The 26,473-nt window shown below is 44.3% G+C and overlaps 1 protein-coding gene and 1 pseudogene across 2 annotated transcripts; both read left to right on the top strand.

Moving 5' to 3' along the window:
- The first annotated feature begins 215 nt into the window (after positions 1-215).
- LOC136767359 (E3 ubiquitin-protein ligase TRIM39-like) lies at positions 216-3,145 on the top strand (annotated as a pseudogene).
- A 4,053-nt stretch (positions 3,146-7,198) lies between these two features.
- On the top strand, positions 7,199-24,666 carry LOC136767532 (E3 ubiquitin-protein ligase TRIM39). Of its 2 annotated transcripts, none has more exons than XM_066721375.1 (8): positions 7,199-7,420; positions 9,615-9,849; positions 17,000-17,337; positions 17,826-17,921; positions 18,049-18,282; positions 18,366-18,513; positions 22,873-22,899; positions 23,419-24,666. In XM_066721375.1, exons 3-8 carry the CDS (start codon positions 17,002-17,004, stop codon positions 23,976-23,978), a joined length of 1,401 nt encoding a protein of 466 aa, XP_066577472.1. In that variant the 5' UTR covers positions 7,199-7,420; positions 9,615-9,849; positions 17,000-17,001; the 3' UTR covers positions 23,979-24,666. The 2 variants fall into 2 exon arrangements, with proteins under 2 accessions (XP_066577472.1, XP_066577471.1); XM_066721374.1 differs by having other exon boundaries at positions 17,000-17,577.
- Positions 24,667-26,473: the final 1,807 nt, after the last annotated feature.

The following is a 26,473-nucleotide window of genomic DNA, read 5'->3' as shown; positions in this document are numbered from 1 at the left end:
CCAATCTGCACAGTTTCCCCTTCATACTACTGGTTCAAAACATTTAAATGACCAGATCAATGTGTTCACCTTAGGTGCCTGTTTGTTTTGATTCTGCATATCTTCCGGGTCTGGGGAAAAGGACACGAGTAGTGTTTTTTGGATACTTGGATAATAATAATAATGCTTATTATAGACGGAATATGAAATTTAACACTGTTCCTCTGTCCTCAGGAATGGCTTCCCCCAGCAGTCTCCTGTCAGAGGAGCAGTTCCAGTGCTCTATATGTCTGGATATATTCACCAGCCCTGTCACCACTCCCTGTGGGCACAACTTCTGCATGGCGTGTATTGGAGAGTACTGGGACAGCAGTGGTGAGTGCCAGTGCCCACTGTGTAAGTAGACTTTCTATAGGAGGCCAGATCAACACCTTCATTGCTGGAATGGCTGGGCAGTTGAAGAAGGTGAGGCTCAGCCCTCCTGAGGAGCGCTCTGCTCAGCCTGGAGAAGTGCCCTGTGATTTCTGCACTGGGAGGAAGCTCAGGGCTGTGAAATCCTGCCTGGTGTGTCTCACTTCATACTGCTCAGTTCACATCAAGCCTCATTACAATGTTGTTAAATTAACCAATCACAGCCTGATTGAGCCTGTGAGTGACATTGAAGACAGGCTGTGCAAGAAGCACCAGAGAGTCCTGGAGGTGTTCTGTAGAGAAGACCAGATCTGTGTTTGTCAGTTCTGCACTGAGACAGACCACCGCAGACACGCTACTGTCTCTGTAGAGGAGGAATGCAGAAGGAAGAAGGTGAGTTTTTTTTACCTGTAAATATAGATATTGTACATTATGAAAAGCCTTGCACAGTTTGTATACAAGATCAGGTTGTATACCCTGCAGAGAAAATAATACAATTAATTTCAAGTTCTACATCTGGAAGTGCAGGACCCTGTTCTAGACAGCTCTGTGCTGAGTGTCAGTGGGAGAGTCTGGAGCCCAGTGTCAGTGAGCCATCAGCAGTGACTGGAGTGTCTGTGTCCCCTGTCTGTCCACAGGCTCAGCTGAGGGAGACTGAGGCAGAAGTGCAACAGAAGATCCAGGACAGACTGAAGAAGGTGGAGGAGATCAGACAGTCGCTGGAGCTCAGCAGAGTGAGTCCTGTCAAGAGTCAAACCCTACTGAGTGGGGATTGTTGCCGATATTTAGACGATTTTACACAAGTTATCTTCTAATGAAATCACAGGTGATTTGATAGAATTTCAATGTTTATCACTTATGTTCCTGTGGTCCCCTCAGCTTGGTGCCCAGAGAGAGGCCGAGGACAGTGAATAGGTCTTCAGGGCTCTGGTGTGCTCCATTGTGAGAAGCCAGGCCGAGCTGCTGGAGCTGATTGAGGAGAAGCACAGAGCAGCAGAGAGGCGGGCTGAAGGGCTCATTGAAGAGCTGGAGCAGGAAATCACTGAGCTGGTGAAAAGACGCACTGAGCTGGAGCAGCTCTCACACACTGAGGACCACATCCACTTCCTACAGGTCAGCACTGTGACATCACTGCATTCACAATGATCTGTACTGACCCCCACATCATGATGAGTGTCTCCTCTCTCCTGCTGTAGAGTCTCCCAGCCCTGCGCTCTCCTTCACCCAGCAAGGACTGGGCTGATGTCACTGTGACCTCTGACCTTTCTCTGGAGACTCTCAGGAGTGTAGTATCTAAACTGGAGGAGACACTCAGGGAGGAACTGAATTACCTTGATGGAATTGGTTGGTATTGAAATTTATTTTTCACTGGGCAGCAAAGTTACAGACTGTGTTTAATCTACAGTGAGGGAGGACATGGATCTTGTCTCAGCCTGTGCTGATGAATAACAGTGACTCTTTAAGGAGGCTGTAGTTTCCTCTATGGAATTGAGTTCCCTTCACCAATTTACATCTTTATAATGGTTTCTAAATTAAAGCATTACATCATGTTTTTGTAATTAACAATGTAATGTCCAATTTAGTCCAACAGTGTTTTTGTAATAAATAGTTGTTTGACCAGTGCTTTTCTTCCAGAGCTGAAGAGGATCCAGCAGGGTGCAGGTGTGTGATTTATGTTGTTCCTCTCCTGCTCTCACTCATGGATGGGGAGTGTGAGTTGATGGTATAAAGTAATTTTCACTGACAAGGACTGTCTCTCAGTGTGAGGTGGATTGGGAACTAGAGCCCCACTATTCCTGAAAGAAGCCCTAACAGCTCTTCAAGCTGCTTTTCATGGTCAGTGGCTCTGAGGAATCCCAGCATATTTTACTGCACCCTAAACTGAGAGTCCCAAGTTCCTGCTTGACATGAAAAATTTAATTAAAAAATGAACAGAAATGATAAGAAATGTGTGGTATTTTATTCTCAATCAATAATTTGTATTTATAGAGCAATTACAGACTGAATATAAACTAAATAAACAAAATTAATAAATGTTAGTGCAGCAGTGTGATATTCAAAGTTTATTCTCGTATTTCTCTAAACTGATTTGCATTGGAAAAGGAAAGTAAGAAACCATGTCAATTGCTCATTGTTCTCTTTGCTGTGACTGTTGACATGTTTCTCTCCTCTCTGCTCCATGGTGGATATGACTCTGGATCCAATACAGCTGCTCCCTGGCTCATCCTGTCTGAGACTGGGAGACAGACGACAGGCTCTCCCTGACAATCCAGAGAGATTTGATCCTTGTTTCTGTGTCCTGGGAAAGGAGGGTTTCAGTTCAGGGAGACACTACTGGGAGGTGGAGGTGGGGGAGAAGACTGAGTGGTATTTAGGAGTCGCCAGAGAGTCCATCAACAGGAAGGGGGTAATTAAACTGGGCCCTGAGTATGGTTACTGGACTGTGGGTCAGAGGAATGGGAATAAGTACTGGGCTAATGCTAACCCCTATGTCCTCCTTTCCCTGAGCCTGTGGATTATGATGGGGGGCAGGCTCCTTTTACAATTCACTGACACCTTCACTGAGAAACTCTATCCGTACTTCAGCCCCCGTTTCAATCACGGAAGTACAAACACAGCCCCACTGATCATCTCTCTTGTCCATCACCTAGACCAGACGTTCTCAAATCGGGTTCCGGGAGGGGGTCCTACAGGGTCCGTGACAAAATGCCGTTTAGCACCCCAGCCTCCCACTCTCACACGTTTTTACCAGTAGCACCCCCCCCTGTGTTTGTGTCACTTCATGTTTCTCCTCCTTCATGTCTTCACAGAATGAAAGTTATATTACAGTTGGTTGGTTGAGGCTTTTAAACTGACCTGCTAAATGTGGGTGTGCCTTCCTCTACTGTGTCAGCCAATCACAGATCAGGAAAGCCCTATCACTGTCTGATTGATGGATAATTAATTAAATTAGATCATTAATTGACTGGCTGTACAACAGAGCTGCCCTGGAACTCGATTCGGTGTCTCCAGTTGTGATCTGACTCCTTCACACATTTCTGCTGAGAGTACAGTTATAGTGCGACACAGTGCTAGAGTGACAGGGTGAGTGCAGAGACAGTGGTGTCATGCCATTCGGGCAAATTGTTTCCATTATTATTTTTTATTGTAAATCTATGTAGAAACATTTCAGTAAATATGATTTGTTTTAGATGATCCCTTGCCACTTCAGATACAGTATGCAATTTAGCGACAGCCCCTTAATCAGAGCATGCACCTCATCGAGTCTGTACCAGTGTTTCTGTTGCACGTTGTGTGCCAGACAGCAAAGTACAGTACATCACACACTGATCAACACTTTGATTACAACAGGTTCTTCAAAATTCCTTTGCTCATGCAGTTTAGTTGCAACAGACACTTGTCTATAAACATATTTTTACAAAAATAAATATTAACAAAATAATAAAATATTAAAGCTATTCAATGTTTTTATTTAATTGGGGTGTACTTTTGGTACTTTGGTCATTATTATTTGAGTGTTCTGATTCTTTTCTGCATTTCAATTCCTAAACTTAAATTAGTAGAGAAGAAAAAAATTACATCTAGTAATACTACTAACTACAGGTACATTTGCCTCCAGAATTATTCACATCCTTCATAGACTACAGTGGGTCTTTGCAACATAAATGCAAGTGTACATTCAGTATTTCATAAACGAATGACAACAGTAATATTTTCAGACATTCAGTATTGGACTTTAAAAATATTTGTCCAACATACCAATATTTGTCCAACATTTCTCCGTCAATCTGTTTCCTCCCAACTGATCACTAAAAATTATATTTCAATAGGGTCCAGTACCTCTGAACACCAAGAAATCAATGCTCCATCTATTAATGATGAATTGAATGTTGCATTATACAAACCCTTCTCCCAGGATGACATTTGAAAAGCAATTCAATCAATGCAAAGTCAGCAGGGCATGATGGGTTTCGAATAGATGTTTACAAGAAATTCTCATCCCATCTTTTGCCCTTACTACTGTCTTTGTTTTCAGAGTTTTATGTTGTCAAAACCCTATCTGATATCTGTTTTCCTAAAGAAAGATAATACATTTAAAAAATGAAATTGTGGCTCATAGCGCCTTATTTCTCTTTTAAATACAGATGTCAAGATTCTGTCTTGAAAGTCTTCCATTTATTATTTCTTCTGACCAGGCTTCATACAGGGTGGACCTTCTTTCTTTTATTTAAGATGTTTCTTCAGTATCACCGATCCATATGTTATCAACCATTGAATGGACATTTTCAGCATTTATCGGTTTGAGTTGAATGGGGTAGTAGGTACCTGCTGAGCCTGCCAGCAGGTTTTGCAGGTTATTATCAGCCATTCAATGGTTGATGATAACCTGCTAAAACTATTTATACCATAAACATTTTAATGCAATAAACTATGGACTGAAATATTGTTTGAGATATCTACAAGGTGTCTTACAGAGGGTGACCAGATTTTCAAAACCAGAAAAAGGGACAGGCAGTGTCGCATTACCCTGCTCTGAATTTATATTATAATTTATCTAATTTCTCAATCGTCCAGAGTGCAGAGATATGTAACAATAGTGATGGTTCTATTGATTTAAAAGTTTGTGTTATTATTATTATTTCTAAATGTCTGTAGCTGTGGCCGTATTTGGGACATAGAAAGCAGCTGTCATGCCATGTCATTCCACTTTAATTTTTTACATTAGGTTATTTTAAATAAAGTGTATTCAGGACTTTAAAATCCCAGTCAAGGATTTGGAGATGTAGACCGTCTTTCTGTTTCCCCCATTCCATTTTGTCATTCATCTTTGTCTGTCCACTGTATTTTACAGAACCATCTCTTTCCAAAAAGCAAATTGCTATTAAGTAAATGTTTGTAATTTGTGATATTGTCTGATATTTTGCCAACATTGCCGAATGATGTATTCATTGTGATCATGTGAACATTCACCATTTCAGAGATCAGTGCTATTTTGAAAATGAGCGCAATGCTGATTGGCTAAAATGGATATATTGAATGTTGATATAAATCAGGAATGTAAAATGTCGCATTTTGGAAAAATAATTAAGATATCTAACTCATTTTAAATTAAACTGTGTATACTACATGAAAAAGGTACCCTATAGGAGTATATCCATAGCAATATGTTGAATTATGTGTGGAATTGGCTTTTATCATGTTTTGACACAAAGCTCTTCAAACGTTGGCTCACTAATAGGGGTGTAACGATTCCACACATTTTTGATTCGGTTCAATTTTCGATTGTAGCTGTACTTTTTCTTCACACTTTCTCCAAATTAATAACCTTTTAGACAAAAATCTAATAATTATTTTAACACTGCCAGCCAGGAAATCAACAATAACAGTATTAACAGTAAATTAACAGTAAGGGCTTATGAAAAACACTTTAATGGACAATCTATATCACCTGCAATTCTGCAATTGTGTACCAAAACATGTGCATATACATCAACAAGAAAGAAAATAATAAAATAAACTTTACACAATTTATTATGTATGTTTGTTACATATTATGCAACGTGAAAGCACTTTGAAATGGCTCGGTCTTACAGCTGTGTACATCAGTGCAGAGAACGCACTTTTCAACACTACAGTGCCCTATAATATAAAATAATTAGCGTTCATGATCAAACAGGTGGCTGATCAAGGCATTGATCCAGAGACCTGAGTTTGCAACGTGATCAAGATTGCAAAGGAAAGTTAGAAACTTGCCGAGCTGAACACAGGACAGGCAGACGAGAGCTGTAGCATATGGAAGTGTATTGCTGCCACCCGTTTTTGTATTTTGGGGGGGTGTTGCTGTCAGGGGATTGTTTTTAATTGTAATTTTAGAACATTTGTAATTCTTATGGGTAATCTCGTGATAGGACAGAACTGGATGAGGATAGATTCTTAATAAACTAACATACTACTTGTGTGAGACAATCTAATACACTCCTTCAGGATCCAGTATGTGAAGAAGGCGTCTGGTGACTTGAGTTTCCACAAAGCCCTGTTGAATGCATTTAAAGTGCACCATTTTATACCCATGTAGCTTTCCGTGTATACATATTTCTGCCATCACAAAGAGGTTTTAACAGTAACTGGTATCAGAAATATCAGTGGCTAGATTACAACAAAAACAGCGGAGCAATGCTATTGAATATGTATGTAGGGCACTACATTAAAGTACACATACATTAAAAAAAAACATAAGATACCCTAGAGATGTACTAAAAGCATTAAAAAATAACCATTTGAAAGAATCGTAATTTGTCTTCCGACTGTACCCCCCAAAAAATTTAGCTGCACGACGCCCCTGCATGCTTCCACATGTGACACCACGGGATACTCCCCATTTCATTGACTTTAGGACTGTTGCCCACCCCGGCCTATAGACTTGGTGTTTGATGTAAATGTTGGGGAGAGGATGATAAACTATACTGAATATGTGAAAAAGTGGCAGAAACAAAAGATGTTTTTAAGATTGTGAACAGGAATACTGATGATTCTGCTAAAAGAAGTAAAAGCTACTATGATCACAGAGCAAATGCAGCAGAATTACAGACAGCTGATGGAGTCCTTTGTGGATTATGTGCACAAAAATTAAATGTACTAGCTATCGTGAGGGTCCATACCATAGATGAGCTACAGGCTATCATGCAGGAAGAATGTTCTACGGTACAGAAATATGCTGCTCTGTAGCATTTCTTACAAGTCTCTCCCTGGAGACTATCTGCCGCTCACTGTGCAGGTGATCCTGAGGAACTGGTCGGTCCAGGTGAATGTGAAAGCAGAAGCAGTATGTGTGTGGAGCAGAGTCCAGCACCAGTAGGCCCTGTAAGCTGAGGGCCAGTGTGGTGCTGCTGCTGAGAGGTGTGTGAGGGCAGTGCTGCTGTCCAGACCCCCAGACTCCACACTGCACTCCAGGGAGGGAGAGAGAGGCGGCTCCAGAGGGACGGGCAGAGACCTCCAGGGCAGCGGCTGTGTCCTCTGAGAGGGAGAGCAGGTGAGGCACTGAGGGAGCGCTGCCTTCACACAACAGCCTCACTGTGGAGAGATGGGCTGCACACAGATGCTCTGAATCTTGCACTGTACACCTTTTACTTCTGTTTTTTAAGATTATTTTAATGTTGAAGAAGAAACTGGGTGATCTGTTTCCAGTGTCTTGTGTTCCTCCTTCTACAGAGTCTTTTCAGCTCTGTGTGCTGTTTTCAGTGCTGTGTGTGTAAAGGAAGACCGAGGGAATGCACTGGCCCCTCACTGTATTAATGGAGTAGGATCAGGGCTGATTAAATCCAGTCAATTTCAATTACTTGGTCAAACTTACAATGAGAAAACATCCACTTACATATTGTAGTGATCTTGAGCCTCGCTTGGAGGTCTGGGCCATTTGGTGATGTGGTAAGGTTGGTGCATTGAGGTACGGGAGATAGGCATTAGAATCCCTGCTGTGGCAGAACTCCTAGTTCTTTACATTGGTGTCAGTAGTGGGATAAAAGGGGAAAGGGAATTAAAGGGAGTGGTTGTGTGTGATTGTGCAGTACCTGAGATTAGTGTGTTTTGCAGTTAATAAGAAATAAAATTACTTGTTGTTGCACACCTAAATAATGAGTTGGTAGTACTCCTGAGGAAAAAACAAGCATTATAATATGTATTTATATATGTCTGAATGTTATTGTTGGTTTTAAATAGAATATAGATTACAAATCTTCAGTACCACAAACAATAGGTTGAAGTCTCTAGGGACTGATTGCTCATACTGGCTGATAATAAACCTCTCTCTGCTCAGGATCTTTCTGCAGCCTCTTTTGTCTTTTATCTGATACAATTTGCAGTGTTTGGAGGTAAAGCTGCAACTTCGAAACTGTTATTTTTCCCATTATTTTTAGGGAAAGGGAATCCTAGGTCTGTGTAACTTTGCAGTTTTCATCATCAAGGGCTCATATTAAAAGAAGACTGAAACATAATTGTGACAATAGTGTACTGAGCTAACTTTTTATAATTTGACATGAAATGATAAGTGTTTTCCCCTTATTCCTTCATTACTAGGTCATTATGGTGCTACATGGAATAAAAATGCAAGATTAATTCTTCATTCTAATCACCCTCAAAAAATATACATAAAACATCTTAAAATTGAACACTGTGTACCCACCCATTGTACATAGGAAATTGTCCACAGGTGGAAACACTTGGGTATATTCATCAAGGTTCTTTTTTACATGATTCACTATTTCATACACCTTTTCTGTATTGAATAGATCATATAAATGCTTTACTAATACTTTCAAGTGTGACTAAAAAGCTCTGTTGCAATAGTATTTATTTTCCTTATTGGTTTTATAGTATGCACACCATTTTTAAGGACTTATTTTATTTTGATCAGAAACAGACAAGTTTAATCATGCCCAAAGATCGACTAGCAAGAGATGAATATGAAAGAAAGGGTCCCACTCCACCAGTGTTAGGTGCCGACCCATACATTTGTTTTGGAACTAATCTGAGATGTTTTAACAGTAAGTGGTATCAGAAATACCAGTGGCCAGAATACTACAAAAACAGTGGAGTAATACTATTGAATATGTATGTAGAGTAGTAAATGAAAGTACACGTCAATTTAAAATAACTCAGGATACCCTATAGATTTAGTTAAAAGCAGTAAGTACCAACCAGTGAAAGAATCGTAATTTGTCTTCTGATCTGACTGTGCCCCCCCAAAACATTTACCTGCATGACGCCCCTGCATGCTTACATTTGTACCACATGTGACACCATGGGACACCCCCCATTTCTTTGACTTTATGGCCGTTGCCCACATCTCCCTATAGACTTGGTGTCTGATGTAAATGGTGGGGAGAGGATGGTAAACTATACCGAATACGTGACAGCAACAAATTAGATGTTTTCAACATTGTGAACAGGAATACTGACGATTCTGCTAAAAGAGGTAAAAGCTACTATGATCACAGAGCGAATGCAGCAGAATTACATACAGCTGATGGAGTCCTTTGTGGATTATGTGCAAAAAATTCAATGTACTATCTATCGTGAGGGTCCATACCATAGATGAGCTACAGGCTATCATGCAGAAAGAATGTTCCACGGTTAAGAGATATGCTGCTCTGTAGCATTTCTTACAAGTCTCTCCCTGAAGACTGTATCTGCTGCTCACTGTGCAGGAACTCTCGTTTCTTCCTCAGCTGCACAGGTGATCCTGAGGAACTGGTCGGTCCAGGTGAACGTGAAAGCAGAAGCAGTGTAAGTTGCGGCACAGAGGGCCAGTGTGGTGCTGCTGCTGAGAGGTGTGTGAGGGCAGTGCTGCTGTCCAGACCCCCAGACTCCACACTGCACTCCAGGGAGGGAGAGAGAGGCGGCTCCTGAGGGACAGGCAGAGACCTCCAGGGCAGCGGCTGTGTCCTCTGAGAGGGAGAGCAGGTGAGGCACTGAGGGAGTGCTGCCTTCACACAACAGCCTCACTGTGGAGAGCTGGGCGGCACAGAAATGCTCTGAATCCGACACAGTTTTTTAAATTATTATCATGTTGAAGAAGAAACTGAGTGATCTGTTGCCAGTGTCTTGTGTTCCTCCTTCAACTGAGTATTTTCAGCTCATTTAAATGGGGGCAGGGCTTCTTCTGCTGGCCAGACTGAGTGCTGTGTGTAAAGGAAGGCAGAGGTATTAATGGAGTAGCATCAAGGCTGATTAAATCAAGTCAATTTAAATTACTTGGCAAAAATATTTACTTACAATGAAAAAACATCCACTTATATATTTATATTAGGGGTGTGTATCTTTCACCAATATGATACAGGGAAGATACGATTACAAAAATGTAGTTTTAATATGTGATATCTAAAAGTGAAAAATATAATCTGCAAATTGTTCTAAATTGGTTAAATCGAATTGGTAGAGACTTATCCACATAGACTCATGGCTGAAATTGCTGCCAAAGCTGCCTCTACCAAATATTGACTGAATGGGGTGATTACTTATGCATTCAATAATTTTCTGTTTTTTATTTGTAATTAATTTAAAACATTTTTCAGATTATATTTTTCACTTTGACATTATGAACATTTTCTGTGTTGATAAGTGGTGAAAACTCCTGATTAAATCCATTCTGATTTTATGTTGTAACACAATGAAATGTGGAAAAGTCCAAGGGGGCTGAATACTTTTGAAAGCCTTGAGTGTTCAGGATAACTGTACATGAAGAACATTAAAGACAATGGAAATAAAACCCTGCATTAGTCCAGAAGGTTGTTTAGTTTCCTTGCTAACGGTTTGTTTTGGGTGGTCAATGCTCTTCATGGAAAATCTTCATTCAGAAATCTGCTGTGACTTTACCTGGGTTCTTAATGAGGGTAAGCGTGCTCTCACAAGGCCTTGATTTTCTAATGTACAATAGAACACTTAGTGCAAGAGTGTTTATTAAACGCAAAGTACCAAGAACTCCAAACGCGTGCAAAAAAATACACTTGCACACTCCAAGATTCTCTGTACATACAATGTCTTCAAAATGGCAACCACACTTTTGCTTTGCTCTCTCAACTAAGCACCAGTCTACTGCATGGCCCACCTACCAGGGACAGACTGAACCTTTAAATACACCTAGATTAGCCTTGAAGAACCTAGACCTATCAATTGTGTGAATCTAACCAGGCATTATTTTTGGACATCCAAAATACTAATTGTGTCCTTTTCCCCAGAGCCAGAAGTTAGGTAGAATCATAACAAATAGTCAGGTCCAGATGCAATACACGCTTATCAAGGATATCCAAATGGTGGAATGTTTCAATCAAGAAAATTGAAATGTTGACTTTCCCTTGTTAGTCACATAATACATAATATATATAAACCAAAGTACATAGACAAATTCATAAATCAATTTTGAATTTCAAAGTCAGTACTCGTATATTAAAATGTGCTATAGGTCTAAAAAGTTCTATATCATGCTGTTTTACAAAGTGTAACATGATGACAAAGACTACCCACTTCAGAAAGAGACCTGAACATGAACATTAAACTCTTAGTTACACTATGTTTATGAACCATATTCAACACTTGTGTGTTTAAACTTGATTCGCTGCATATTGGGTTATAGGGGCGACACACTACACGACCACACCACCTCTTTTGTAGGAGAGATTACTTTGTTACACCCACTCTCTCTCCCTTACCACACGGATGGGTAAGTTTTGACAATAATAATGTGTATTTACACAATTGCTAAGACAGGAAACGAAGACTGTACTTTAGCAGGGAACACAGTATAAGGCCGTGTGTCCACCAAAGCATTTTTTCCTGAGGCCAGCGTATTTTTTCTGTTGTTTGCAGTGGGAGCGCCACGTTTTTAAAAAGCCAACAGCGTGATGTGGCACTGCGGGTCTATTCCTAGCTGAGTGCTGAGTGCTGGGCGTTTTTTTTGGTCGCCGAGAGTTGAAAAATTTTCAACTTTGGGTAAAATGCAGCGCAGCGGAGGAGGGACTGGACAAATACCACACCGACCGTCCCTCCTCTCTCTCTATGTGCTTCAACCTTCCCTTCATCCAGAGCAAGAGCCAGAGCACTTACTCTACCTTGTGCCGACATTATTACATTCAGTATTTGTTAGCAACACAAACTATCTGCAACATTAGGCACTTCAACACATTACTTCCACGGATATTCCATATCATAGCACTGAAACAGCGCTGCTCCTCCAAATCGCTCTGAAGCGCTCCCAGATGGTGCTTTCAGATGAGTGCCGGGCATTTTCAGCTGCAGAAAACACTTTGGTGGACACATGGCCTAAGGGGACTTGGGGGACCTCACCTCCAGCTATCATCCCCAGTCCACTGGTCAGATGGAGTGCATGAACCAGGAGATCGGCCGGTTTCTGCACTCTTCCTGCAGTCACTCCCAGCATGACTGTTGGTGACCGACCCTATCCACATTACGGATACTGCTGCTGAATCGTCCTGGCAGCTCCTTCCCCCCGACCCCGAGGGAGGCTGCGCTGGAGGGGTGGCCGTGACAGCCATCCATGGTGTGAGAAAAAACAGCGGGCTTTTTGATGATGACAGGGGGAACACACACAGGTGTGTCCTCTGACTGTCTGTTGAGGGGCGAGGGAGCAGTTGCCCTGCTATCCCCTGGCTCTTCACCCTATGTCTCACTCTCCACCTGACTTGCTGGGTGTCCCTCCATTGCCATGTGCCCCTTTTGATTGTCAGGGTTTCGTGTAAGTGCCGGCTCAGCTAGCTGGAGGTCAACCCGGTTTCAATGGTACAGCGATCCATGCACTTCGAACAAGTATGAGCGTAGTGCAACTTTCTGCACATACGATCCGAGCCTCCAGAGACCTGTTCGGTCCCCGGGTAGTGGCTTCATCCGCACTGCTTCGCCCACTTTGAGTTCAGGTAAGTCCTTTGCTGAGTTGTCATAGATGAACTTGAGATGAAAGCAGAGTTGCTTTTAAGCGGCGTGCCATGAGGCACTGGGCCGGGCTGCTGTCCATGCCTTCCGTTAGGGCATTGCGCCACTGTAAAATAGCTTTCCAGGCATCCTTGCCCTCTCTCAGAGCTTGCTTGCAGAGGTTCTTTTGACCTCCGACTTGGTCTTCCCATTAGCTTTCGGGGGCCATGGTGAGGAGGTGACAAATTCCCAGTCTGCAGCAAATTTCCGAATTTCGAAACAAGCGAACTGGGATCCATTATCTGAAATAAGTCAGGCAGGCTATAGCGGGCAAACTGAGCTTTGCAACATTTGATCGTTGTCTCAGCTGAGAGATCAGGAAGAAGGTCAATCTCCCAGAAGTCAGAATAATGATCAACTAACAGGAGAAAGTCTTGGCCACTGTGCTGAAAGAGATACAGAATAACTATCTGCCAGGGGCGTGTCGGTAGCTCATGAGACATCATTGTCTCTCTCTGCTGCTCAATGGCATATTCATTGCAGATTGTGCATTTGCTGACATAGTCTTTGATTTCACTCTGCATTCCTGGCCAATACAATGTGTCTGGTGCTTGTCTGTAACAGGCCTCACCCCAAATGTGACTTGAGTGTACTCACGCCAGCATCTCAGTGTGCAGGGACCGGGGAATAATGACTCTCTGACCTGTGAATAGAACCCCATTTTGAACACTGAATTCCTCTCTGACTGGCCAAAATTCTCTGACAGCTAGAGCAGTTTCTTCTCATGTACACCTCTGGCCCTGCCTTATACATTACCTTGAGGTTGTAGCTGTGGATATTGTTGAATATAGCGATAAGGGGCTTGTGATCTGTCTCTGCGCTGATGTTGTCATGCCCACAGAGGTAGTGGTGAAAGCGTTGACATGCAAACACAATGCTAAGGCACTTCTTCTCTATCTGGACGTAGTTCTGCTCTGTAGGAGTGAGCGCCCTAGACCCTCCTGCATGAGGCAACAGCCCAGTCCAAACTGGCTTGAATCACTCTGAATTGTGACTGGTTTGGCACATCATTGTATTGTAGGACAGGTGTCTGTGTGACCAGTTGCTTTATTTCCCTCACAGCAGCATTGTGTTTTGGGAGCCAATGCCACATGACGTCCTTGTCCATGAACCTCTTCAGTGGCTCACCTCTGAGAGCCGTGGCACGAACTTCACCAGGTAGTTGACAAATACAATGAAGCGCTGTACTGCCTTCATGTCAGATGGAGGGGGCATGTCCAATACAGCCTTCACTTTTTCTGGATCCGCTTTCAATCCAGACCTCTGGCACTTTGTACTGCAGCTTGTTTATTCTCAGCCTTAGCTTGACCTGTCTGCACCTGTCCATCAGGGCTAGCAGCTTGGCATCGTGATCACATCCCGCCTCCTGATCACTGTCCCCACAGCCCACTACGAGGTTGTCATCGGCTATGGGTTCCTCGCCACTGAGTCCCACCAGCAGCTCATGCTGTTTCCGCTGATACACCTCTGGAGCCATGGAGACCCCAAACAGGAGCTTCAACCACCTCTTCCTGCCCCATGGAGCCCAAAAGGTGGTCATGTAGCTGCTGGGCTGGTCAAGCTTACACTGCAGAAAGGGGTCTCTGGCGTCCATGAGCGTGAAGACTCTGGCCTTTGGGAGCTTGTAAAGTACATCTTCTAACATGGGCATAATGTAATGTGAACGCTGCAGGGCTTGATTGAGGTATTTAGGATCAATGCATATCCGTAGCTTTCCTGGTTTTTTGACAATAACCATATTACTAATCCAATCCGTAAGCTCGGTGACAGATATCATATGGCCATCTGCTCACCAAGCTGAGCCTTCACAGCTGCTTTCATGGCCACAGGTACGTTGCGGGGCGCACACTGGACTGGCTGGATTGCTGGGTCCAAGTTAATGGACTTAGCTGGGAACTGACTCAACCGGTGCATTGAAGACATCTTGGTCTTTCCCTAGAAGTACCTCTTTGCTCAAAGGCCTAGCCTGAACCTTCTCTATAATGTTAAGGTCTGCTGGGATGGTGAAGTTAATAGCCCAAGGCTCTCGCATGTGGACCCTGACAGTAATGGCTATTGGCTAGCCTCAACTATTTTGAATTCCAGGGTGTGCTTCTGGCCATGAACAATACACTCTGTCACAAACAGACCTAACGAGGTTATCAGCTGGCCTGAATACAGTTTCAGCTTGGTGTTACTCTGTGTGAGTTTGTCTTTGGGTGCAAGTCTCATTTCGTCTTTAAGGTTCATAACGTTACATGTGGCCCCTGAGTCTAGCTGGCATTGTGGTAGTTTGTTTTTAAGCTGCAGAGTGACAAACCACTTTTTTCCTTTTCCCCTTATTGCCCCTATGCACTCATTAGCATAAATGTCATTCTCAGTGCTGTTTTCTTTATCTGCGTTTATTTCAAAGGAGTGTACTTTACCCTCTTGTTTTCTGCTCCTCATGCAAACCCTCGCGAAATGATTAGCTGTGCCACAAGATTTTCACATTTTCCCATAGGCTGGGCAGTGTTCATTTCCACATCTGTGTGAAATGCCACAATATCTGCACGTATTGGGGTAGTCCATTACCAAGTTGGCTGAAGTATTACAGTTTGCTGTGGCAGAGGGGAATTTCTTGTCTGGCTGTCTCAATGTAGCATTAACATTATCCATATGCTGCCTTTCTAACTCCATGGAACTCATTCGTATATCAGTAAGCTCTGCTGCCCGGCATGTCTCCACTGCCAAGACCAGCGTCAAGTCCCATTCTCTGAGAAGACGTCTGCGTGTGCCCTCATCTTCTATGCCTAGCACTATCTTATCACTGATCAATTAATCTTTCAAAGCGCCATAGCCACATGTGGCTGCCTTCTCCCTTAGCCTGGTAACAAAGCTGTCAATGGACTCCCCATCCTCCTGTTTGCAACAGCCGAACACATAACGCTCGTAAATAACATTCTTTGCTGTCTTAAAATAGTGCTCAAGAGCATCAAGAATAGATTTTGCATTGCCTTGCTGTTGTTCTGTCAGGTTCAAGTTGTGTTTGTACACATGTCGTCATTCAGCGCCCATAATAGTTCTCAAAGTGTCAGCCACTACAGAATCATTCTTCTCTAGAAGTCCCGTAGCCAGTGCATAATCCTCCCATTCTCCTCTAAATGTATCCCAGTTTGTGCTCCAGTCTCCACTGAGCTTCGTAGCGGCGGGAGGGGGAATGTTTGCAGCCAGGACCACGCTCTGTTAACTAACAATACTGAGGCTAACTGCAAAATAACAAACCAAAATAACTTGCTATGATTTGCGGAGATCATAAATAGTCTTCTGCCACTTCTGACACCATGTTTATATGTTAAATGATGAGACAGAGTCCTTGTGCAAATAACAAGTCATGTTGAGCATCTCTCTGCATCTATGGGTATCAACATCCGGTGTTATACATCCGGGTAACACGAGCACACACTAAAATAACATTAGTATGACAGTACTGGGGTGGCATGGTGGCGTGCTGGTTAGTGCTCTAGGGGTCCTGGGTTCAAGTCCCTGTGGGTTTCCTCTAGGCACTCTGGTTTCCTCCCACTGTCCAAAGACATGCAGGTTAGATTAATTAGCTTCTCTAAATTGCCCTGTAGGTATGTCTGTGTGTGTGTTGCCCAGCAATGGCCTGGCATCCCATCCTGGGTGTATTCCTGCCTTGTGCCCTATGCCTGCTGGGATCAGCTCTGGCTTCCAGGATAAGCAGTTTTGAAGATGGATGGATGGCATCAATGTGCCATCATACACACATAACCACCCAAAACAAACTGGAAAGTATACAGACTTCTGCCCAGACTTCTGCTCAGTTAATAACTGCTGGTAAATTGTCAAATGTGAGAATATTTTAAATACTTGTGTGAGGAGCTGTTATAACTCTCTGTGTTTCTTTTCACAGGAGTTTCAGTTTCACTTATAGAAATTTTTGGAGACAACGTGTGTCATATACTGCAATATAATTGATGTAGCATTGTTTATGAATGTTCATTATTGGGTAGACTAAAGCAGGGTTTGATTTATATTCTCTCAAGGCAGACTGACATCACTGTTTCTAGCAGCTGTATATCGCTGGCAGTAGTGACACACTGCTGATCTCCTCCTCTGATCATCTCTCTCATCACTCCTCTGTCCTCAGGAATGACGTCCCCCAGCAGTATCCTGTCTGAGGAGGAGTTCCAGTGCTCCATATGTCTGGATATATTCACCAGACCAGTCTCCACTCCCTGTGGGCACAACTTCTGCATGGAGTGTATTGAAGGGTACTGGGACAGCACTGCTGTGTGCCAGTGTCCACTGTGTAAGGAGACTTTCCATAGGAGGCCAGTTCTCCGTGTCAACACCTTCATTGCTGGGATGGCTGAGCAGCTGAAGAAGATGAGTCTCAGCCCTCCTGAGGAGCGCTCTACTCAGCCTGGAGAAGTGCCCTGTGATTTCTGCACTGGGAGGAAGCTCAGGGCTGTGAAATCCTGCCTGGTGTGTATGGCCTCTTACTGTCAGATTCACCTGGAGCCCCATCAGAGAGTAGGAACAATGAAGACACACATTTTGATTGAGCCTGTGAGCAACATTGAAGACAGGCTATGCAAGAAGCACCACAGAGTCCTGGAGCTGTTCTGTATACAAGACCAGATCTGTGTTTGTCAGTTCTGCTCTGAAACAGACCACCACAGACACGCTACTGTCTCCTTAGAGAAGGAATGCAGAAGGAAGAAGGTGACTTTTTAAATGTTATACCTTTTACCTGGAAATATGGATATTGTACATTATATTGTACAGTTTGTATACAAGATCAGGCATAAATCTTGCAGAGAAAATAAAATTAATTTCAAGATCTACATCTGGAAGTTTAGTACCCTGTTCTAGACGGCTCTGTGCTGAGTGTCAGTGGGAGGGTCTGGAGCCCAGTGTCAGTGAGCCATCAGCAGTGACTTGACTGTCTGTGTCCCCCTGTCTGTCCACAGGCTCAGCTGAGGGAGACTGAGGCAGAAGTGCAACAGAAGATCCAGGACAGGCTGAAGAAGTTGGAGGAGATCAGACAGGTGGTGGAGCTCAGCAGAGTGAGTCCTGAGTCTGATCAAACCCTACTGAGTGGAGATTGTTTCTGATATTTAGATGATTTTACACCAATTATCTCCCAGTGAAATCACAGGTAATCTGATTGAACTTTGATGTTTGTCCTCTCAGCTTGGTGCCCAGAGAGAGGCTGAGGACAGTGAGCAGGTCTTCAGGGCTCTGGTGTGCTCCATTGTGAGAAGCCAGGCTGAGCTGCTGGAGCTGATTGAGGAGAAGCACAGAGTGGTGGCGAGGCGGGCTGAAGGGCTCATTGAACAGCTGGAGCAGGAAATCACTGAGCTGGAGAAGAGACGCACTGAGCTGGAGCAGCTCTCACACACTGAGGACCACATCTACTTCCTACAGGTCAGCACTGTGACATCACTGCATTCACAATTACCTGTACTGACCCCTCCATGATGATGAGTGTCTCCTCTCTCCTGCTGTAGAGTCTCCCAGCCCTGCGCTCTCCTTCACCCAGCAAGGACTGGGCTGATGTCACTGTGACCTCTGACCTTTCTCTGGAGAATCTCAGGAGTGTAGTATCTAAACTGGAGGCGACACTCAGGGAGGAACTGAACAGTCTTCATGGAATTGGTTTGTATTGTAATTTATTTTAAACTCTGTAGCAAACTTACAGTGTCATCTTTCAAGATTGAAGCACTGCCCAAGGGGGAGGGGGTTTCTGCGCACTTCCATAGGAACCCGATCGAAACGTCACTCTATCAAAGCTGCCATTGGCCTCTGTGCCCATGAGATTGTGAGCTCTCTGTGTCTTGTGTTTGCAATTGACTTCACAAACTGCTTATTTCAGCTGGCTGGCTTCACTTCATAGTGTTGTTTGCCACCATTTTCACTACATATGGTCTCTGTCTTGTGTATGTTTTAGTTATTATTGATAGGTAATCCTGTTTCTGTTCCGTCCGCACACCAGAGGTCTTTTGGTTTCAGTTTCAGTTCACAAGAAGATCTTTATATTATCTGACTCACACTCACACTCAGTGTGGTTGATACACAGTGTTCTGCCTGGCAGCAGCAAGGTTGCGTGCGGTTTGGTGTTGCAGTGCCCCCATGTCCACTAGTGTTGCCTTGTGGAGATGCACTTACAGTGGCCAGTCCCGCTAAGGTGCTCCACTTGTTGCGGTGGTGTCCCAGTTGCATGACCAGCGCCCCCTCTGCATGCTTTCTGGTCACTGTGCTGTTTGCGGGCACCACAGCTTGCCTCACTGGAGTGGGGAGGTTCTCTGCTCCTTCTGTCTGGGCAGAGCCCCTGTCCAACACTGGGCACCGCCGCAAGTGACAGCAGGAGCTCGGTGGCTCTGGACCTCCGTCTATCCCCGAGCACCTCTGTCTCCTCCTCCAGGCACGCATCAGATGCAACTGCTCCAACTGCACCTGCTACTGCACCTGCAGCCACACCTGCCCTGTCTGCAGCCGGCCCACACCGCGCTGCTGGAGTCTTAGAGGAGTCTGTCTGCCCGATTACCATGGCCTACGAGTCCACAGGGACCCCGGTGTAGCGTAAGGTACACTTATAAATCTCAATTAAAGAAGTGAATTTATAGTATCACCTTATCACGAATCCTGGAATCTTGTAGAACTCAATTTCTGTAATAATTGGACGCAGACACCAATTCCAAAGATATAAATTGTCAAATGTATTCAAAACAGACTAAATGTAGCACTACACTAATTATACAAAAGGGAAAAACAAATTAAAATTCAACTCTAGATCAACAAATCAAAGACAAATCACTTCCGTGACCAAATCAAAGACCATGGGATCGCATATGATAACACAAATCGTTAAACAAAAAAGGTTATGAACACATTGACTACAATACCGGTTAATAAGATGAAGGTGAGTCTCTCATTAGTATTGTTAGTCAGACATTAAATAACTACGCAGGTTAGTATTTATGTCAGGTAACTTCTCGTTATATATATATCAGTCTCATTTACGTTTAGGTGCCGAGAAAGATCCTATCATTACTTGTTACCACAATTTCCCTTAACTGATTATTATTCAATGATTAAGGATAGGCAGGGCCACCAATAATCTAATGTCTATTAACTTGTGTCAATTTCAGACTAAACAGTTAAACAGGAATGAGAAGATATTTCTTGGCGTTGACAGGTTTTATTTCTAAAATTATCAACAAAACAGTTTAATGCAACACACATTTATATTTAAGAAAACTAAATTATATTACACATTCTAGAGTTATGAATCACAGATTAACATTTCTAATTGATTTCTCAAATGTCATGAATCATGAACTCCAAACTGTTAAACTTATCTGAACTTCGTCGCAGAGAGGCCTCTCTGGCTTTGGGCTCAGATAACAGCACACGGCACGAGGTCCGTGTGTTTTGGAACAAAGGCAGTCCGGTTCTGCTTTGTCCAAGAACTTCCACTCAGTCGATGCACCTGGAAGTTGGGGTTTCGCGAAAGTAGAGTCGTTTCCAAACAGATTTTCCACTGGTTTGAAGGCTCCAAGGTTGTGCACAAAATCTTCTTTGTAAGCAGGGTTCCACCGTAATTACTTGAAGACGAAGTCTTTGAGGAAAGCAGGGCCCTGTTTGTTCCAAGGGTCAAGTTTCTTAAGACTCAAATAGCTATTTAAATGACTGAACACTTTCGTATACAGTCGACTGATCAGGTGGGCACAGGCAGCCAGCGCAGTCTGTAAAGTTCTTTATTTAATAAAGTCCTTTAAAAGAATTCTTCGTATGGCTCAATCTCCTTCTCCCAGTTTAACTCTTCTGTTGCCGGCAAAGACTTGGTTGGTTTCTGGTTCCGGTTCTGGCAACAGAGCTACAGGTTGAGCTGTGGCAGCGAGTTACTGGTTCAGGTGAGAGAGAGAGAGAGAAAGAGAGAGACTGTCCGCTGTTCCTTATAGTCTGTCAGATCAATAGGTGATTGGTTCCTGAGTTCTTGAGATTGGATTTCGGTTTCAGCCCCCAGTGTCCTATTGGAGGGGGGCTTGATTTATGACTGATGTCAATCCATGCCATCTTTTGGAAATTGGTCTGGGTTCGTAGCTCTATGTCGGGATTTCGGCTCTCATCCACTTCAAAGAGTTTTTATCACCTACAGGCCCCTTTCTCCAGACATCTCCTAGCAGAATTCCAAACTATTTGGCCTCTTCTCGGTGCCATCCTCCCCAAAACTGTCACTTTGATGCAAACCAGTTCCAAGCTGATGAGCTAAGGAAATCTGATAACTTTGTGGGGGGAGAGGTCATCTTTAGATCAGTGCTTCAGCTCAGAGCCCAAATGCTCTTATCCAAATATACCCAACATAACGCTACACCGGTGACTGGACACTTGGTGGCCCACTCAACTCCAGGCTTTGCCAGATCAAGGGCCCTTTTTCAAGTTCCCCTTGGCAGACATTTTGTGCAGCTGCAGTTTGGGCTTTGCCGTTCACATTTGTCCAGTTCTACAGGTTGGGCCAGGTCCCTTCCATTGGGAATCCAGTGTTGGTTTCAGTTGAGCCCCAGAAGCCTGCGGGCTCTGACTCCTGGTCTCTATTCCCAGTATGCCCCTGTTAGCACATCCTGGATGGAGCTAACTTGAACCGAGTTTTCCCTTCCTACCACACTATGCCTTTCAGTTGAGCATGAACTGGAGCTGCTCCTGGACTTGCTGACTGCCTTGCCAATATGTTTCCAAGGTCTGTCATGCGGCCTCCAGGTACGTTGCCTTTATGAGGTCTCCCTGTACATAGCTTGTTTGTTAATGCATTGTGTTGCAATTGTGCATGTGTCTTACTTGTACCCAGCTATATATATATATATACTAAGTGTAAACAGCAGGACTGTGGCTCCGTCCTAGATAGTTAGTCCCAGCTGATGGTGCTCGAGCTGTGCTCGCTGCCTCGCTGTGTATATAGTTCCTTTGTTTAACATGGTAGAGCTGCCATTGCCCTGCATTAGCTGTGCTAATCAGCCTCGCTCCTAGTTTCCTAGCTTCTAGTCATTCAATCGGCCTGTAATTGCGCAGAGGGTGCATGAATTGTTTCCTGCACCTCGAGATGTATATTTTTGTGATGACAGCACAGTGGAGCTGGACGCTATGTACTGTTCAGTTGAGCGAGGTTGCTCCTGTGCTGCACAGCACTGGAAAAAATGAAGAGACCACTGCTAAATTATCAGTTTATCTGGTTTTACTATTTATGTGTTTGGGTAAATGAACATTTTTGTTTTATTCTATAAATTTCTGACAACATTTCTCCCAAATATGTTGATTGCAGACAGTTCCCAGTGTAAGAGTGACTGTGGTCCTCACTCCCGAGCAGCCCACGCATGGCCTCAAGGGGCCCCTGTTGGCTCCTTTCTGGGGTTTTGTTGACGAGTCCCCCTAGCAGTATGCCTTTGGGGCAGGCTCCCTTATCAGCTCGCTGCCTCCTCCCTTGTGATGGTTTTGCTATACAGTTACCCCTCCCCCTTGGGCAGTGCTTCCGACTTGCGAATGCAACCCTGGTTATCTGAAAAAGGAAGCACTGCCCAAGGGTTGCAGGGTCGTGCGGGAGTCCTAGCTCCCGGTAAAAGAGGAAGAACCTGTGCAGACGTCACCTTTTATACAAACAAGAAGTGGAAGGGACCTGTCTGAGTGACAAGCACAGGGGCCAATGGCAGCTTTGAAAGAGTGACATTTCGATCGGGTTCCTATGGGAGTGCACAGAAACCCCTCCCCCTTGTGTAGTGCTTCTTTTATCAGATAACGGGGGTTGCATTAGCAACTTTTTATCTACAGTGAGGGAGGACAGGGAACTTGTCTCACATTGTACTGATGATTAAGAGTGACTCTAAGGAAGCTGTAGTTTCCTCTATGGAATTGAGTTCCCTTTACCCATTTTCATCTTTAATTGTTTTCTGCATTATAGCGTTATATCATTTTTTTATATTTAACAATGCAATGCAATTGTTTGACCAGAGTGTTTTCTTCCAGAGCTGAAGAGGATCCAGCAGTGTGCAGGTGTGTGATTTGTGTTGTTCTTCTCCTGCTCTCACTCATGGATGGAGAGAGAGAGAGCAAGAGAAAGAGAGAGAGAGAGAGAGAGGCAGCACCAGACAGCACTAATGGTATAAACTGATGGGGGGACTGAATGAGCTGCACAAACACAGTCTCTCAGTGTGAGCTGGAGTGGGAACTAGAGCCCCAGTATTCCTGAATGAAGCCCTAACAGCTCTTCAAGCTGCTTTCCATGGGAGTCAGTGGCTCTGAGGAATCCCAGCTTATTTTACTGCACCCTAAACTGAGAGTCCCAAGTTCCTGCTTGACAAAAACAGAACAGAAATAAGAAATCTATGGTAATTTATTATCAATCAATAATTTGTATTTCACAGGGTTTCCAAATAGCACTTCACAGACTGAATATAAACAAACAAACAAAAATGTTGGATTTGAAATGGAAAGTAAGAAACCATGTCAATTGCTCATTGTTCTCTTTGCTGTGACTGTTGTCTTCATGTTTCTCTCCTCTCTGCTCCACAGTGGATGTGACTCTGGACCCCAATACAGCTCATCCCCTTCTCATCCTGTCTGAGGATGGGAAACAAGTCAGAATGGGAAACAAACGACAGGCTATCCCTGACAATCCAGAGAGATTTAATCATGTTGTCAATGTCCTGGGAAAGGAGAATTTCAGTTCAGGGAGACACTACTGGGAGGTGGAGGTGGGGGAGAAGATTGAATGGGATTTAGGAGTCGCCAGAGAGTCCATCAACAGGAAGGGAGCGATTACACTGAGCCATGAGAGAGGGTATTGGTCTTTGGTTCTGAGGAATGGGGATGAGTACTGGGCTAATGCTAACCCCCCTGTCCTCCTTCCCCTGAGCCTGAAGCCCCAGAAGGTGGGGGTGTTTGTGGATTATGATGGGGGGCAGGTCTCCTTTTACAATGTGGAGGCCAGGTCTCATATATACACATTCACTGACACCTTCACTGAGAAACTCTATCCATACTTCAGCCCCTATTGCAATGTGGGATTTAAAAACACAGCCCCACTGATCATCTCTCCTGTCCGTCACTGTTACATCCCCATCCTCTTGTAAATCTGTGTGGTGCCATTTGTCTTCGCTTTGTCTGTAGTTCTCTTTTAGGTGCTATTTACTGCTGAAGAGCTCTTTTGGGTGTGGGGCTTTGCTGCTGAAGAGTGGGTGTGTACTTGTCCCCGTTGGTTCCCCCATCCTTTGTCGCCGGACAATCGCAGAAGGAGCCATCACCCATATATACCTGTGTTGTTTAGTGTGTGAGAAGACTGCTATGGTGGTGTTTTGGTTTGTCTCCCCTGGCTCTGTTTCTGTTTCCCATCAGTTTCCTGTCATTATGGAGAAGGGCTAGATAAGAAACCCATGGGTATACTCTGCATCATGTAGCTGTTTGTTATATACACTAGGTTTGGAGCGAGTGGATGTCACCATCTTTCTGTAGCAGGTAGGTTAGATTGAGGGCTTAGTATTGTTGTAGGTAGGGATAGAGGTGTAGGGAAGTCAGGGCCTTTTTGTTACTTTGTTGTTTTGGCAGATCATTCGCATGGCCCTTCTCCTACCCTTTGTCAGTTAACCACCACCCCTTTATTTACATTACTTGTCTATTATTATTTGTAAAACCTGCCTATTGTTATATTGTGCAACCGTGTCCCATGTTCTATATATGTAAGCCTTTTTGTAATTAACTTTCACTAACTTTGCTAGCAAGTAGTTCATTACTTGTTAAAGGAAATAAAATCCTTCTTTTGGACTTGTTTTGTTGCCTGGTACATTTGTTAGTGCACTCGCCATTACATTTGTCCTTCCTACCCCAGTGTGTGTGTGCATGTGCGGTTATGTTAGCCTCCACTCTACCATCGGAGTGAGAAGCGTAACACAGACTGAATGAGGCAGATTCTCTGTGGGGGGGCAGCAGGAGCAGTGACCAGAGAGAGTAATAACAGTGATCTTCAGATTAGTGCTCTCCAGCCCCAGAGGGAGTCATTCGGGGTGTGAGGGGCATCAGTCACAGTTCAGGTGCTGCTGTCTGTGAGCCCCACACTGGTGTAGAGCAGTAAGGAGCTCAGAGCTGCACACACTGATTGATTGTGGTCCTCAGGCCAATTATTTTTCTCAAAAATGCATCTTATTTTTAATTTTGTAATTTAAATTTGGAAAAAATGTACTGCACTGTTTCTGCTGCCCCCTATTGGAATAGGATTGTATTACTGCACTTCTACTATAGGCCCCTATTGTTTTATGAGTTTATACCTATTGTGTTCCCTTTCAAATAGAAAGACTTTACCAAATGGGAAGAGCCTTCTGACCTGCCAATCATGAAAACGTGTACCAAAGCTGCAAGGGGCCCTGCTGGCAGAAGGATGTCCCGTCCTCAGATGACAGGCATGACCTCTGTTGTGCCCGCTGCCTCTGCTTTGAAAGGTGAGGCTGGCTGTGGGCACTTTTCAGCCTTTACAGAGGCCACTCACCACAAGTGGGCTAGAGGCTCCCCATCAAGGCCTGCTCTGCACACGTGGCAGCAGAAGCTCTGCTGGTCGCTCTGCTGTTTCCCCGCACAGACAGGCCACTCAATCATCATCCACCTCCAGCTCGGAGGCCTCCCCGGTGAGAGAGCAGTCTGCCTTCTCCTCTCCGCCACCCCCCCTGCAGGCAGTCCTCAGAGAGGCGAGCGTGCTCCTTCAGGAGATCTCCGGTGAGCAGGCGCTAGCGCTTGTGCTAACCGTGACACATCCCACCTTGGCGTGCATCACCACGCTGGTTTAATCCTCTGATGAGACATGGAGAGAGGAAGAGGAGGATTTCAAGGCCAGCCTGCTCCACTGGATGGGGGGAATGACTGATGCCATGGCTAGTCAGCAGTGCATGCTGAGTGGGCAGAGTGGGGGCCCACTGGCAGAAGAGGAAAACTGGTGCCTAGCCAGACATGTGGATCCAGTGTCGTGCTCCATGGCAAGTATACTGTGCTTGCTGTAGCAGCTGCTAGAACAAGGCAAGTCAGCATCCACTCTGAAGGTCTATCTGGCCACTATCCCCAGGAGCTCATTTCCAAGTGACCCAATTCCTGAAGGGAGCATGAAGACTCAGACCACCATTAAAATACTTAATTCCAACATGGGCATTGGGAACATCCAACTGGTTCTGCAGGGGCTTAGTGGAGCTCCCTTCGAGCCCATTTGCACAACGGAGCTCAGCTTTCTCTTGCACAAGGTTGTCTTCCCTGTAGCGATAATTTCGGCTAGGAGAATCAGTGAAATTCATGCCTTGTCTGTGGATAAAGTCTATCTGATCTTCTCAGGTCACTCTGAGGACAAACCAGGCCTTCCTTCCCAAAGTTGTGCAGAGGCATTTGACATCAATCAGCCTATTATCCTGGAGTCATTTTAACCCCCTCCACACGTGTCGGATGAGGGCCACAGACTGCACACACATTGGACCCTAAAGTGTTATATGGAATGGACTGCACACGGCCGCAGATCCAACCAGCTGTCTGTCTGGGTCTACCAACAGAATTTAGATGGGCTGTTTCTAAACAATGACTGGCACACTGCCGACAGCTC

The sequence above is a fragment of the Amia ocellicauda genome, chromosome 14 (assembly GCF_036373705.1).
Source record: "Amia ocellicauda isolate fAmiCal2 chromosome 14, fAmiCal2.hap1, whole genome shotgun sequence".
In the NCBI taxonomy this organism is placed as follows: Eukaryota; Metazoa; Chordata; class Actinopteri; order Amiiformes; family Amiidae; genus Amia; species Amia ocellicauda.
The sequence above is the reverse complement of the archived record's forward strand: the minus strand, read 5'-3'. Positions and strand labels throughout refer to the sequence as shown.

Excerpts from the sequence above, each read along its gene's own strand:
- LOC136767532 (XM_066721374.1), top strand. The coding sequence starts at position 17,002 with ATGACGTCCCCCAGCAGTATCCTGTCTGAGGAGGAGTTCCAGTGCTCC. Across the intron at positions 17,922-18,048 it reads AGGTGGTGGAGCTCAGCAGA|CTTGGTGCCCAGAGAGAGGC; the intron begins GTGAGTCCTGAG and ends TTGTCCTCTCAG. Across the intron at positions 22,900-23,418 it reads GAGGATCCAGCAGTGTGCAG|TGGATGTGACTCTGGACCCC; the intron begins GTGTGTGATTTG and ends TCTGCTCCACAG.